This window comes from Papaver somniferum, chromosome 7, assembly GCF_003573695.1.
Source record: "Papaver somniferum cultivar HN1 chromosome 7, ASM357369v1, whole genome shotgun sequence".
Classification (NCBI taxonomy): domain Eukaryota; kingdom Viridiplantae; phylum Streptophyta; class Magnoliopsida; order Ranunculales; family Papaveraceae; genus Papaver; species Papaver somniferum.
Window position 1 is genome coordinate 113,691,134 of NC_039364.1, and position 16,349 is coordinate 113,707,482.

Here is a 16,349-nt window from a genome sequence, read left to right on the forward strand (position 1 = left end):
TCCCATCATCCAGGTACCATGCATGCAAATCGAGTTTACACTGAGAGGCAATAGATTTCACGAGTGGATGATGTGTGAATGCAAACAACAACGGACCGAGTGGGTCACCTTGTTGCACAACAAGTGTCGAGGACAAAATATATTGATCATAGTAAAGTCTAGCAGGCCTACTATAGCAAAATTCCACCAAATGTGAAATACCAAATCTGGACCATTTCTCGGTTTGTGCGTGTCATCCTTGCGCATGGCCATGCTAATCTTCTTTGTTGTGTTTTTCTTTTTCTTTTTCTGATATCCTAAACTAGTGGTCCCTATACTATTTCCAGACTCCTTAAATTAGAGTTGGTTCTGACAATTACGGAATTTAAAACCCCTACGTCTGCAGTGGGAGGGAGCATGAGAACCATAAGACCACTCGCTGGTTTCTTGTTGTACTCTTTTAAGTTTGGTAATACTAAATATTTATCTTAACTCGCTAAAAAAAGTAATAAGAAGAAAAAAAATGGGATATCCTTGTTTTCCTTCCTTGTATTCGTTTTCCTTGGTACAATGGTACACATACAGAAGTGTACAAAACAAAAAGTAGAGGAGCAAAAGTAGTAGAAATTGTAGACAGTGGCTGTTAACAGGGCCAGTATTTGATAGATACAGGCACGGAATCGACGCAGGGCCAAAGATAGCTGGCATTTTATGAAGAAAACTAGTCATAAAAATTCAAGGTGACTAAACTTGTGGTACAAAAACCCCACTCAAATGTTGGGATCCATTAAAACTCCATCGTAAACAAAATGGATACAAAACCCCAAATTTATAAAAATTGATACAAAAACTCCAAATTTAAATGTTGGTTTCATCAAATTTTATTTTAAATTTGGGATTTTTGTGTTAATTTTGTTTTGATGGGGTTTTTGTGTTACTTTTGTTTTTATGAGTTTTTTGTGTAAGGATGGTGACACCACTAGGATTATTATTCGCGTACCATTTTATGAAAGTGATATCTGCATGTCGATCCATACAACTGGTGCAGTTCTCGAATTCCGATCAAGTGGAAAAGGCAGCCGCCTCCCACCACCATAAGATATATCTTAATCTCCAAATTCAGTAAGGTTTTATCATATATCATCATCAAGATCTAATTATAAAACCTAGCTTTATAAATCATATTAGACAGAAAGAAAGTTAGATCATATCTTGATTATCAAGTTCCAAAAAGGATGATGTTGGTTCATCAAAATAAATTTGAAGATGCTGATCTATCTTCTTCAAATATTAGAACTAGTTAAATCACACATCTTGTTTAACTTGAGTACTACAGCCTTTAGCCTTACCTCTTTGACGTTTGGACCCAACGTCCGCTGAATTGAACAATTTTTTAACAAACACAACCACTTCTATCTGAAATTCTTCCATTACAAATCCAATTTTATTAAAAAAGAAATCATTCATTTAAAGTTTCTGCATTAAAAGTAACATAATCATTATTTTGTTGTTAAAAGATTTGGTCCTATGGGTTATGCCCACTTCGACCAGCTCCTTTAATCAGTCAGTTGATCAAACGATCAAAAGTTCAATCTAAGATGTCGGCGACGGTGGTGGTGACGGCGAATCGGCGATGGAAATTTCGGTGGCGGGTAATGGGTATTGTTTTTTCCAAAAAATTAGAAAAGCCAAAAAGTTCACGTCCCTTCCAATAAAATGCCGGCCCTGTCAATAGGAGCGGTGAAATTGTATACTTGTCAGTCAGCGAGGAAAAATAACTCTTTCAAAAAAAAAAAAAAAAAATATATATATATATATATATAGGATCTATTCGTTTCGTGTTTTTTTGTTTTTTTTAGGTTTCATCGCCATACAGATTTTACCCACGGAGGTTCCAAGAGCGCCATTTTCTTTTGTCCTTTTACCTATCTTTTTATATAAACCCGATACTGGCAATCTCATTTACCTCTTCTTCTTCCAAATTCTTGATTCAAAGATTATCATCTAGAGTTCCTTTCATGGCTACTGCTACTGGATCCGCTATCACTTGTGTCGGAAGAACAATTTCGACTCGGTCTGAATCTCGAAAGATCCTTAACTTTCCTCACTTCACTCCCATTTCTTCGATTCGATCTTTCCCTGCTTTACAATGTAGATCAATTAATTATTCTTCTTCGTCAAGTGGTAATAATCTTTTGATCTTCTTTTCATTTTCGTTATTTCCTATGAGATTTTGTACGAATATTCAGTATTTGCTTGGTTCTCATGAAACTCTTTGAATCTGGTGATTCAATTTTTTAGGTTATGTGTTCTGTTGATGGATTTTGAAATTTCTAACAGGAGTAAGAGCTCAAGCTACTGCAGCAGTTGAAGCAGCGACTGTGGAAGTGGCTAAAGATGTAGAATCTCCAGTGGTTATTGTTACTGGAGCTTCTAGAGGCATTGGGAAGGCTATTGCTTTGTCCTTGGGTAAAGCTGGTTGTAAGGTTTGTTTGTCTTTTACAATTTGATGTTTGTTAAATGCATGAGGAGAGATTCGTTAACAAGTCGAGAACAGGATGTATTCATGGAAATTGGGGTTGAAAATAGTGAAGTCTTTCCAGTGATTAATTTACTGTTATAGTTAAGCTGGGCTAGTGTATTTTAGTTATATAGATGTGTATGGCATGTCTATTTGTGTATACAAAAGTATTTGTCTACTTGAGTAATTTTATTTTCTGCTTTGTGCTGTTGAAAATGAATCAAAGGATGCTGCCACTGAATTATTGCACCTTTTTTTTATTGAAGTTACTACACTTTGTCGAGTCCAATGTGTCTATGTACACTTTCTTGTGCCAGTAGTGCAAAATTGTAGAATTGTGAGTGTCTCCATGTCCACTTGCCGTATGGTGTCCTGCGAGGCTATTAAAGATTTTTATTGTATATGGTAATTTTTATTAACATTCACAGTCATATGTTTATGAATATGGTTCCTTTGGCTTCTCCATTTCCGGGTTATCTGAGATACTGTAGGTTCTCTCGGATTTTAGCATGCTCCGTGAGGTTTAGTTTTTATCCCGTTTTGCTAAATTAGTATAAATTGATACTTGCTTTCGTTTTTGTTTCTGTTCATAGTCTTGATTGTTTTCACATTTTTGTGGTAGGTCCTTGTCAATTACGCAAGGTCTTCAAAAGAAGCTGAAGAAGTTTCAAAAGAGGTTAGTCTGAACTGAGGATTTTTTATTTTATTTTTACTTGTTAATATTAGTATTTGCTCCTGTTTCCTTACTTTTAAATCGTCCATGTCTATGATCAAAGATGCTATATATTTGACAGCTTAATCGACTGGGGTACTTGACTAAGCTGGAAATTGTTTCATTGTTCTTAAAAAGAAAAATTAATATGATTGTTTAAACCCCGGTGCACAATGTTGGCACATTCTTCGGTTTTGCTCCAGCTGTATGAATTCTTTGGTTTTTGTAGTTAATGTACCATAACGAAGGCCAAAAGCCCAACTCTGTAGATTACACTACAAGCTATTGACTGTATCTTGAATGGTTTCTGCTAGTATACTGCTCTATCTGATGATTTCTTTTTTCATCTATATTTCCTACTTGAACTTTTATTCTGGTGACTCTCCATAGTTCAATGCACGTGAGAATAACCAACGTATATACTTTCATGCAGATTGAAGCTTGTGGGGGTCAAGCTCTTACTTTTGGGGGAGATGTTTCAAAAGAAGAAGATGTCAATGCTATGATTAAAACTGTAAGGGACTTGCTTGTTGGTTGGCTTATTGGAATACTTTCTTTTTTGTTCTTGGTACTTACAAGTTCTGGTTTGCTTTCATTGAACTGTCACATCTGCAGGCAGTTGATGCATGGGGAACAGTGGATGTCTTGATTAATAATGCAGGTTATCAATTGTTCACGTTCTTCTCTGTCATGTGTTAACATTGATGTTCAGTTTCATCCTGACATGTATAAATGGTTTCAGGAATTACTCGAGATGGTTTGTTGATGAGAATGAAGAAGTCTCAGTGGCAGGATGTTATTGACTTGAATCTTACAGGTGTATTTCTGTGTACACAAGTAAGTATCTTCAAACAACGATCTGGCTAGTTTTATGTGCAGAGGCTTGAGATCTCCAGTTTCTAATTCTATCAACTGCTCTTTGCAGGCAGCAGCTAAAATTATGATGAAGAAGAAAAAGGTATTCACTGAAGTTTATCTAAATTGGCATTTGATTATTTGGACAAGGTAGATCTTAAACTTTGTTCTGGACTCTTAGCTTTTGATTACCAATTCTGCAGGGAAGAATTATCAACGTAGCATCGGTTGTTGGCTTGATTGGCAATGCTGGACAAGCCAATTACAGTGCTGCAAAAGCAGGAGTCATTGGCTTCACCAAGAGTGTTGCTAAGGAATATGCTAGCAGGAGTATCAATGTAAGGGTTTCATATCTTAGGCCCTCAAACCTAGTGTTGTACGCACTCATACTTCAGTATTGTCAATGGTAATTAATTACATACGTCGCATCTCTTACAGGTAAATGCTATCGCCCCAGGGTTCATTGCGTCTGATATGACTGCCAAACTTTCAGAAGATATTGAGAAGAAAATCTTAGAGACAATTCCCTTGGGTAAGACTACTTTCATCAACGATTGGCCAGTTTTCATATCATTTCCTCCCCTCTTCTTCATTTAGAAAACATAATCATTAATTATTTTCCACCCATGGTCCACTTAAACAGATGAACATGATACACCTGAAATCCACCCTTTACTACATTGTTTTGCTAGCGCCCCCCTCCCCACAAGTCTGTTTTAGAAATAAATAAATAGAAACACATGAATAAGGGTGAGGCACAGATCTCATATCTAATGATCATAATTCTTACAGGACGTTATGGACAACCAGAAGAAGTTGCTGGTCTGGTGGAATTTTTGGCTCTTAATCCTGCTGCTAGTTATATTACAGGGCAGGTATAGTAGTAGTATTCCAGCCCTGTCATTGTGTAATATTAGCATTTTCTTGTTACATTGAGCGAGGAATCGCATTTGTCACAATATTGGCATTTCTATCTTGCTTATCAACTTAAGTCTCTTACTGTCTGAATTTGTTTGTCTTGTAGGTGTTCACAATAGATGGAGGTATGGTGATGTAAGAAGCTCCAATCCCTCTTCCCTCGATAACGACCCAAACCTGAAACCTTTTTAGGGACAGATATGAACGAACCGTCAAGTTCCACCAAATGTTACATTGGACTGGTTATTTCAAGCCATGTTTGCGATTAAGGAAAATACCAAGTAGATAACACTGATGACCAAATATCCAATCTGACTGTCCATTTGGGGGACCGCATTTGCTTAAAGTTCAGCTGTTTGTCTTCTCTCTTTTTAGTTACTTAGCCAAACTAATGAGTTTAATTGCTGTCAGGTTTTTGTTAATTGTAAAAACTTGCTGAGTGATTGGTGCTTGTCTAGTTATTGTGTCCAATATTATGTCTACTTCATCACGGATTGCAAGTTTGTTTCTTCTTATGGGGAAAAAAAGTAATTTTTAAAACGGCAACATCCAAGAACTTGAACACCATAAAAGGTATGAATTGTTTCGATTTAAGTGGACGGAGACAGTTTTGTTGTTCACATACTGGGTATCTTTAGAGTTAAAAAACCTTGTGGAGCAGTAGCACTTTCAATTAAACTGTCATTTGCGCCAAGTGTTGGGTCCTGGTTGTGGACACTCGCAGATTTCTCAATCTCTTTGGGGCTATTTGAATGGGAAATATTGAGAACTGATGGTTATTTACGTAAATAAACTGGTTCAGCTTGCTAATTGATTAGGAATTTGGGAATCTGGATCAGAAAGAATAAGGAACAATAGATCCATCACTATATATTATTTTACAGAGATTATTAAAGTGATTGAGTATTAATTAATGGAGTTTCAACTGTACAAGATTTGAAAGAATAAGGAACAACAACAGATCCATCACTAATAGCTACGACAATGAATACCACCAGTGTTTTCAGGAGGAGGAAAAAAGTAGAGTTCTGAGATTAAATTTCTAGAACACTCCTTGTTGTGACGCCCGCTCACAAGTCTGCAAAAAAACAAAACTCTATGGACCCATTGCATTATAGTACGTTTTTAGAGTATAGATGGTGGCTTATGTACGTTTTTAGAGTATAGATGGTGGCTATAAATTTCGTAACACTAGTTCACAGATATAAATATATTGTTCATATCCGCAACATCACATGGTTCACACCATGTTGCCGATTCTGAATGGAAGAAAATTCAATAATTCTGCAACAAAGAAAATCCATAACTGCAACAGCTTGTACATAATACAAACCCTAATAAACTAGGGATTCTAGGCAACAGAATAGCGATTTAAACTAGACCAAGACAAATGAACTAAGTAATAGATGCCTGCAATACCACATTTACTACCCGTTTTACTAAGAAAAATAAACAACATTGTAAATGATTAAGTTAAGTGTAACTCCATTGAAATACAACCAGAGATCCATTAATAGCACTAGAGCAGGTAGAGATCCATTAATAGCACTAGAGCAGGTTGAACAAACCGCATTCAGTGAGTGCCTGCCAGTCTGCTCCAACTAGCACTTTGTCACTGTTGTACCAATTTTACTATTTACTAAAAATATACAAGTAATCAGCACACTTATACAATGTACTGAACAGATCACTTGCTTTCCGTTTCTACTATATTCTGCCATCTAATTTCAATAAAACTGATCATTCTCAATGAACTCAACAAACTCTCAACTAGGAACCAAAGAATAGTAGATGGCATCCCGATGCAAACTACTAAAAAATGAGACTAGAAAGAAAGAAGTCCTACAGATTGGATGACTACGAGAATTAATAGCATCAAACAGAAAACCAAATTGCAACTAAATTAACTGAAGTTCTATCAGAAAAAGTTACTTCAAAAGTCTGGACAGATATAACGAACAAAACTTTGAATCCAGTTACATGATAATAAAAAAGAGGTTCATAATTGAACAGAGTTTAGGATAAAACCCACTGTATAACACAAGCAAAACTCTATAATGTTACTTTTGAGGAGTGTATAAAATAAATGCAGTCATAGGGAGAGTGATATTGCATTGATAAACACAACTCTTAATACTGTTATTACTTCAAAAGATTGGGCACTGACAATAATCAAAAACACAAAGAACAACACAAAAGCTAAACCAAAATTTCAAATAGAAAATTGCATCAATATGTAATGGATGGAGACTACAAGTTTCAGTTTCTTACAAGGTACATACCAAAAGGTTCACAAGGTGGACGAAAACATTGAAGCCAAGTGCAAAATATTAACTCCTCACCTCGTTTATACTTTCTCTCTTCGAACTGTTCCCTAAAACAGTTGCAGATCAACATCAGCCATGATAAAAAAATATAATAAGGACTAATGACATATAACAGTGTTGTTCTTCTCAGGCCTCTTCATGTTCTCCCATTTCATCTCTCCCCAAATAAGTACCAGAGTTGAGTGAAACTAGGCTTTCTACATAATTATCTGCATCGTAGAATGTTAAACTACGAAAGTTGTTTGGTTCTCTAACACTTGAATGCTTCATGACATATATAACTAAATTACCACAATCATTAAGTAGAATCTGACCATTTTTGAAATATCACATAAGCCTCAAATAATTGGTATTCACAATCCTCTCATGGTTAAAGATAAAACGTTTAGTCCAAGATTCACGGACTCCATAATCCTGCATCACCCAAACTTCAACACCAACCTTATCAACCTTAGCTAGTAGACAAAGGCACCCTTCCAACACTCCCACAGTCATCAGCATATGCTTATCCTTCAAAAGTTCTTTCGACAGTGGCAATTCTTTAAATTATTCGTCGCTAACATCCAAAGAGATAACTAACGTAGAGCATCCATCAGGCGTTTTGCATAACCAGTGCAAAGCTCCGTTAACAATCTCCCCAATTTCTCGCCTAAAAGGAAACATATAAGGCGGTGGGGGCTTATTAACTCTCCATGAATTCGATGCTAGCGAATAAACATCGACTAAACATCTGTCTTTATCTCCCTCAAAGATCACCAGTATTATTAACTTGTAATCATCAGTCTTCCAGTCATAAACAAAATCAAAAACCTCACTATGTACATCCTCATACTCAGTGGGTGATTTGGGTATTATCTTGATCTCTTTAGTTGCTGGGTTCCAAAGGCAAAAGAATTCCTCAGAATCATTACCATACCCTAAGCAAAGTAGACCATTGCACGAACCTTTCAAATTAACATAATTAACTAAGGGTTTGAATGGATCATCCAATTCAAAAACATCATCTGCACTATCAGTCACTGGCGATAATAATGTATCATAACCAATGGAGTAAACTGCGTTAGTAAATTCATCTTCACTGTTGTCGTTACAACCTTTAAGCATGAGAGTAGGATTGTTTCTTTGGATAGTAAGATTAAGGTGCATCTTGACAAAACTAGGGTTAGATATTATGGAAAACCAAGTTTTGCAAACACACTTACATGTAAATGTTGATCTCACTGGTACCCTTAGAAGGATTTCAAGGTAGATCTCTTCCGTAACGCTTGACATTTGAATGCTTCTTTAGCCTTCTTCTTCTTTAGCCTTCTTCTTTTTTTCTTCTTATTTAGGTTTTTGCTGCAAATGAATTGTGAAAAATGTCAGCCGAAAGAACAGAAGAAAACAGAAAGTACTTGGGCACTAATACGGGCTAAAGCAGGTCCACCTAGTTCTTCCTTCGGGTCTATGAGCCCATATTGATTTATGACGAATGTCTGATGGTTGGTATAGTTTGGGCTCTTAGAACAATCATCTGCTTCCCGAAGAAATCGAAGCAATTTTTTGGGAATTCTACAAAATCAATTCGTTCCTTTTTCTCTTACAGATGATCAGAACTTCATATGGGTTCGAATCCTACTGAGTGGTCCACTAGAGATCATAAATTGTTGAAGAAAGAACAAGATGTTTCTTTTATCCCTTTCAGACGATCAGAAAATAAAAAAATGGTTGATATATGCAAGATAATTACGTATTTACAAAATACCGTCTCAACTCATCCTATTTCATCAGATCCGGGATGTGATATGGTTCCAAAGGATGAACCGTATATGGAAAGTTCCAATAAAATTTCATTCTTGAACCAAAATCCATTTTTTTTATTTATTTCATCTATTCCATGACCAAAACAGGGGTACACGTTACACCGCGATTTTGAATCAGAAGAGAGATTTCAAGAAATGGAAAATCTATTCACTCTATCAATAACCTAGCCAGATCTGGTGTATCATAAGGGATTTTCCTTTTCTATTGATTCCTAGGGTTGGATAAAAAAAATTATTGAATGAGGTATTCAACTCCATAGATGAATCGAAAAAGAAATCTTTCTTGGTTCTACCTCTTATTTTTGATGAAGAGAATGAATCTTTTTATCGAAGGATCAGAAAAAAAATCGGTACAGATCTCCTGTGGGAATGACTTGGAAGATCCAAAACCAAAAAGAGTGGTATTTGCTAGCAACAACATAATGGAGGCAGTCAATCAATATAGATTGATCCGAAATATGATTAAAATGCAATATAGCACCTATGGGTACATAAGAAATGTATCGAATCGTTTCTTTTATAGAATTCAAAGGGATCAAATAGGAAATGATACACTGAATCATAGAATTATAATGAAATATACGATCAACCAACATTTATCGAATTTGGAAAAGAGTCAGAAGAAATGGTTCGATCCCCTTATTTCTCAAACCGAGAGATCCATGAATAGGGATCCTAATGCATATAGATACAAATGGCCCAACGGGAGCAAGAATTTCCAAGAACATTTGGAACATTTCTTTTCTGACCAGAGAAGTCGTTTTCAAGTAGTATTCGGTCGATTACGTATTAATCAATGTTCGATTGATTGGTCCGAGGTTATCGACAAACAAGATTTGTCCAACTCACTTCTCTTTTTGTCCAAGTCACTTCTCTTTTTGTCTAAGTTACTTCCTTTTTTCTTTGTGAGTATCGGGAATATCCCCATTCATAGGTCCGAGATCCACATCTATAAATTGAAAGGGCCGAATGGTCAACTCTGCAATCAGTTGTTAGAATCAATAGGTGTTCAAATCGTTCATTTGAATAGATTGAAACCCTTATTATTGGATAATCATGATACTTCCCAAAAATCGAAATTCTTGATCAATGGAGGAACAATATCACCGTTTTTATTCAATAAGATACCAAAGTGGATGACTGACTCATTTCATACTAGAAATAATTGCAGGAAAGACTTTGATAACACTGATTCCTATTTCTCAATGATATCCCACGATCGAGACAATTGGCTGAATCCCGTGAAACCATTTCGTAGAAGTTCATTGATCTCTTCTTTTTATAAAGCAAATCGACTTCGATTCTTGAATAATCCACATCACTTCCGGTTCGATTGTAATAAAAGATTCTCTTTTTATGTGGAAAAGGCCCGTATCAATAATTATGATCTTACGTATGGACAATTCCTCAATATCTTGTTCATTCGCAACAACATTTTTCCTTTGTGCGTTGGTCCAAAAAACATGTTTTTTTGGAGAGAGATACTATTTCATCAATCGAGTCACAGGTGTCTAACATATTCATACCTAACGATTTTCCACAAAGTGGTGACGAAAGGTATAACTTGTACAAATCTTTCCATTTTCCAATTCGATTTGATCCACTCGTTCATAGAGCTATTTACTCGATCCCTGACATTTCTGGAACACCTCTAACAGAGGGACAAATAGTCAATTTTGAAAGAACTTATTGTCAACCTCTTTCAGATATGAATCTCTCTGATTCAGAAAGGGAATAACTTGCATCAGTATCTCAATTTCAATTCAAAGATGGCTTTGATTCATACTCCATGTTCTGATAAATATTTACCATCCGAAAAGAGGAAAAACAGAGTCTTTGTCTAAAGAAATGCGTTGAGAAATGGCAGATGTATAGAACCCTTCAACGATATAGTGCTTTTTCAAATCTCTCAAAATGGAATCTGTTACAGACATATATGCCATGGTTCCTTACTTCGGAAGGGTGCAAATATCTAAATTTCACCCTTTTAGATATTTTTTCAGACCTATTGTTAGAGCATTGCTCGGTCGAACTCGCATGCGTTGCTATATCAAGCATGTTGTCAATATTAGTGATCAAAACTATATGTCTTGATTTCTAGTATACTTATGACTAAGTCTCGGTCCAGGATAGTTAGGAATAGTTGAGCTCCAGACTCCATGGCGATTATCTCGCAAAGACGACGAACTACTCAAAGAACCGGTGGAACTTCATCCGACCAAAATCTATGTGGAGACTTGAACTCATCTTGTCACTCAAAAATCTATCTACTCTATCTCCTACTCTTGAGACAACAGTCGTATAAGTATGATAGTTTTCATAGATACACACTTGCTATTTCGAGCCGAGTTTACTCGCCTATCTTTTTCTCAAAATACGTGTAGATAAGCTTTTGCTTTAACCATATTCATCTTTACCTGTGACGAAATTCATGATGACGTTTCAATCTTGAAAATAGCTTTGATGACGATAGTCGATTCTTTATGTCTAACGACTGTTATAACATGATAAAAGAATGTTTAAATGATTGAAATGTAGAGTTGAGAATATGTAACCACCTATGGATGTAAGCATTTAGTGTGTTCATACATTTGTGTATAAATCCATGTGCCGGAAACCAAGTGCGTGCATATGTGTGCATGCGGTATTGGTTAAGGAGACAGGTTGGGTATGCGTACCCGTACGCATACTGGCGAAGTTCACGTCCGTGAAATTCTGCTGAGTTTGAAGTTTACGAACTCAAAAAACCAGTCACCTTAGGTATGTGTACCTGTACGCGTACTGGCGGAACTTTTTCACCCGAAAAAGTCTGCTGAGTTTGGAAACTAAACCAACTCAAAATCCGGTAGCTAAGGTATGCATACCCGTACGTGTACCCAAGCTGGTTATTTCTCAAATCGGTAGTTCATGGACTTAAAACAATAAATTATAAGGAATGCAATATTTGCAAACCGTGGGTATATTGTTCATGAATTGATTCAAGTGAATCAAATTGATTTGTTTCAATTGTGTTTATGTATAAAGACTTAAGCAATTGAACAACTCTTGAACTAGTTCTTATGAGTCATTTGAACTAGTTATGAGAAAGATGAATACGGTTGGTATGAAAGCACTCATATGGCTAACTATTGGTCAACCATTTGTGAACTAACCAATGTACACGTTTAGGTACGGTTACTCAAACCTAAATGAATACATTTCATTTGTGTGTGTGACAAGATAAGTTTCGATCTAACGGTTGAAATATATTAGCTTGGGTAAATCAGGTTTTTCATCTAACGGTGATTATTGAATGCTTTGTTACCAAGGTAACTTAGATTGCAAACCCTGGTTTGAAAACTATATAAGGAGACGTCTAGCAACGGTGCAAAACTAATACCCACACATCCTGTGTGATACTAGTTGGTTTGCTAGAGTCGATTCTCCTTTAATCGTAGGTTTCTTCTTGAGACCCTGTCGATTAACGACTGAAAGACTTCATTGGGATTGTGAAGCCAGACGAAACTACTTCTCTTGTAGTTGAGCGATCTGATCTTGCCATCTTCTATCGTACGAGTTCAATTGGAATAATTGACTTGAGATTATATCTCCGATATGGCAAGATAAAAAGAAATCACAAACATCTTCGTCTCATCGTTTGTGATTCCGCAGTATCTAATTTTTCTACCATACGATTTAGATTATTGTGGGGTGATTGATCATACTAGGTTGTTCTTCGGGAATATAAGTCTGGTTTATCAATTGGTTATTGTTCACCTTGATTTTTATCAAAAGACAGAACAAAACTTTTAGGTTTATCTGTGGGAGACAGATTTATATATCCTTGTAGATTTTCTGTGTGATACATATTTGTTTATTAAAGTCTTCGACTTTGGGTCGTAGTAACTCATGGTCGTGGGTGAGATCATCTAAGGGAATCAAGTGCGTAGTATCCTGCTGGGATCAGAGACGTAAGGAGCGCACTGTACCTTGAATCAGTGTGAGATTTATTAGGGTTCAACTACAGTCCAGACCGAAGTTAGTTTGTAGTAGGCTAGTGTCTGTAGCGGCTTAATACAGTGTGGTGTTCAATCTGGACTAGGTCCCGGGGTTTTTCTGCATTTGCGGTTTCCTCGTTAACAAAACTTCTGGTGTCTGTGTTGTTTCTATTCCGCATTATATCACAGGTTGTGCGTTGTATCGATCAATAGTGAAATCCAACCCTTGGTTGTTGATTGGAAATTGATTGATCCTTGGACATTGGTCTTTGGTACCGTCCAAGTTTATCTCTCTTGTATTTAATCGAGACTCGCAGATTGCTTGAGTAAGATTTAAATCAAGAGATAGAGATATAAGAACTCTTTGATATACTTTTCTATTGATTGAGTCTAACTGTCTAGTTGATTCTCATAAAAGTATATTGGAGTTTGTCCATACAGATTGCTAATCAAAATATTGGGTGTGGTTGTTAGACCCCCGCATTTTCAATTGGTATCAGAGCAGGCAAACACGTTCAAGACCTCAAAATTATGTGTTTGTAGCGATCTGACTTTATGGACAGAGGTGCTATCTCTATTAACATAGCACCAGTCTTCGATGACTCAAATTGCTTATGGTAGAAAATGCTATGCGTGCTTTTCTTCAAGCGAGTGATTTTCAATCATGGGTATAGTTGTTAATGGCTATGATGCTCCCGTTGTTGCAGTAGGTAATGTTAATGTTCCCAAAAATATTGGCGAATACGATGTTGCGGAGATACTTGCTGCAAAACAAAACTCTGATGGTTTGAATGCCATCATACATGCCATTACCCCAAATATTCAGCACCATGTGTCAAATTGAACTAGGTCTAAAGATGCGTTGGATATCTTAGAAACCGTATTCGAAGGAAATACCAGTGAAAAGGAAGATAGGCTTCAAAACCTTAATTCTGATTGGGAAAACCTTCGTATGGCAGATGAGGATTAATTTTATGAGTTTAATCACAAAGTGTCTGAAATTGTTAATGCATCTTTTGCATTGGGTAAGACTATTCCTGAAAAGGACATTGTGATGAAAATTCTCAGATCGCTGCCATCTAGATACAATTCTAAGAAGCATGCCATCGTTCAGGGAAATAACCTTGATACACTTTCCAGAAATACTCTGATAGGAAAATTAAAACTTCTTGATCTTGACACAGGCAGAACGTTCGCGCTCAACTCTGTGACTAAAACAAGTGCATCCTCTCACTTTTCTTGGGCTGATGAATGTTGCTCCAATCATGTTGATTTTGATAAATCACTGATAATCAGGAAGGTCAAGGATTTAATAAAAAGAAGGAACATATGTGATGAATATCCAGCTTCAGTTAATGCTTCAGATGGTTAAATAGAAGACAAATCTACTCTGGTTGTCTCAGATGAGTCTACTACAGATTCTCTCTTCACTTCAACTTCTGATTCAGAACTTGAGTATGACACAGAGTTTCTTGATCTCTTGAATACAGAGATTCTTCAAGAGAACCTTCACTTAAAGGACTCCTTGAAAAAAATTTAATCATTGCTCCAGGCGAAAAATATTGAGATAAAGCGTCTTAATGATAAGTTCGTCAGAACCATTTCTCTAAAGGAAGAAGAGATTAACACTCTCAAGTATGACCTGCAAAGGTTATCTGGAAGCCCTGAAAAAATTGCAACAATGTTATTTGGTCAGAGATCCTTTGGAAACACCAATGGTTTGGGGTTCAAAAGCAAAACTCAAAGCTCAAAGTTGTCCATTCCAGCTAATCAAGGAACAACGACTGTTGCTTGTTGTGTTAAACAAGATGTGTCACATAATGATGAAAAATCCTCATTAATTTGTTCCTTTTGTGGACGTTCAAAGCATGATCAGATTACATGTTGGAGATTCAAAAGGAGCAATTTCAGAATCACCAAACTTCAAAAGAACATGCAGAAAATGAATTTGGATCAGAATAACCAAGCTCCTTCAAAGAAATCCAGATCCAGACGAGGTAAGAAACCTGTTTACACAACAACCAGTAATAAGCCATGGAAGAATAAGAGATGTGAGCATATGGCTCACTCTGTCACTAACTAACGCTGGTGACGTTCGCATCCTCATGGTTTAGCTTGAGAAAAATGAGTGACTAGAGGGATCACGAAAAGAGATGTTGTTGAAGCAGCTAATGTGTATCTTTGTGAAGGAATCTCTGCCTCAAGAGTAAAGAAAGTGAAGTCAAAAATCAATGGATAAGGTTCTTCCTCTAACTGTCTCTTGTCTGTTTGTCATTATGATACTGATTTTAGAGGCATGGTGAAAGATTTCATCAACAAGAGAAATGATTTAAAATCTCAAATCATTTCCTCTTTGGAAAAGATAACTCACTATGAAAAAATGTTTTCTCTAACCAAGAACACCTTGTGTGAACTAAAAAGATAACTTAGTGAGTTAACTGACATTTCTGAAGACCTAGAGGAATTAAATGATCCCATAATTAATAATCTCTTCAATAATGAGAAGGAATACTTTGTAGATTCTCTGAGAAAGCTCTATAATGTCTAGAAAGTCTTTTTATGAGAATTTATTTCTTATGTTTTAGGAAGAATAACTATAGTTTGGAATAACCATTATTCTGAGTACACATAGTTATGTCCATCGTTGTTTTTTTTCATCTTTATTTTTTAGGTTTATTTATTCAAATTCTAAAAAATGGTTTGAAAGATGATATTTGCAGTATTAATCTTTATGATTTTATATATTGCAATATGTTATGGGATATGTGTGTTTGCGTCCGTGAACTATTATTGTCCCATATGATGACAAAAGTTATCTCATTTATATGTCGATATGCATGTGTTGATAAAAGAAGGAATGAACTTTTGACAAACAAAAGTTAAGCCTATTATGCCAATTATTGATGGAATATAGGTTAAAATCTTTTGTTCGCAAGGATTATGTTGGTAGGCTCAGAAACCTACAATAATAATACTGCAAGTGCACAGTGTCTAACTAGGAGAACAATGGCAAGTACAGGTCGTTCCCACAAGGAGTGTGAAATACTTCTACTAACTAATACCAAGAATCAACAAATCAATAAGATGATGTTTAACGATTTTTCAGGAATTCGGGACAAAATTAAATAATAAATAATTGGTAACAATAAACGGAATGAGAGCAGGTTATTAGGATTTTCGGTTTCCACCAAATAACTATGCAAATTCTATTAATCTTTAAAAATATATTCCATGCTTTTATTTTCAAATACTGTTTCT

General features: G+C 36.0%; 2 protein-coding genes and 1 non-coding gene across 3 annotated transcripts; 1 reads left to right on the plus strand and 2 right to left on the minus strand.

Annotated features, from left to right (window-relative positions):
* Positions 1 to 200: 200 nt before the first annotated feature.
* LOC113300689 lies at positions 201 to 305 on the minus strand. Its single transcript, XR_003335894.1, has one exon. It is a non-coding gene; the product is annotated as a U6 spliceosomal RNA (small nuclear RNA).
* Positions 306 to 1,822: 1,517 nt separating this feature from the next.
* LOC113298180 (3-oxoacyl-[acyl-carrier-protein] reductase 4-like) lies at positions 1,823 to 5,525 on the plus strand. Its single transcript, XM_026546872.1, has 11 exons — positions 1,823 to 2,163; positions 2,320 to 2,465; positions 3,123 to 3,176; positions 3,646 to 3,726; positions 3,828 to 3,873; positions 3,955 to 4,049; positions 4,138 to 4,170; positions 4,271 to 4,405; positions 4,506 to 4,599; positions 4,860 to 4,942; positions 5,092 to 5,525. Exons 1-11 carry the CDS (start codon positions 1,998 to 2,000, stop codon positions 5,122 to 5,124), a joined length of 966 nt encoding a protein of 321 aa, XP_026402657.1. The 5' UTR covers positions 1,823 to 1,997; the 3' UTR covers positions 5,125 to 5,525.
* Positions 5,526 to 7,185: 1,660 nt separating this feature from the next.
* Positions 7,186 to 8,874, minus strand: LOC113298181 (F-box/kelch-repeat protein At3g06240-like). Its single transcript, XM_026546873.1, has 2 exons — positions 8,739 to 8,874; positions 7,186 to 8,650 (listed from the first exon to the last, which is right to left on the minus strand). Exon 2 carries the CDS (start codon positions 8,582 to 8,584, stop codon positions 7,859 to 7,861), a length of 726 nt encoding a protein of 241 aa, XP_026402658.1. The 5' UTR covers positions 8,585 to 8,650; positions 8,739 to 8,874; the 3' UTR covers positions 7,186 to 7,858.
* Between the last annotated feature and the right edge of the window lie 7,475 nt (positions 8,875 to 16,349).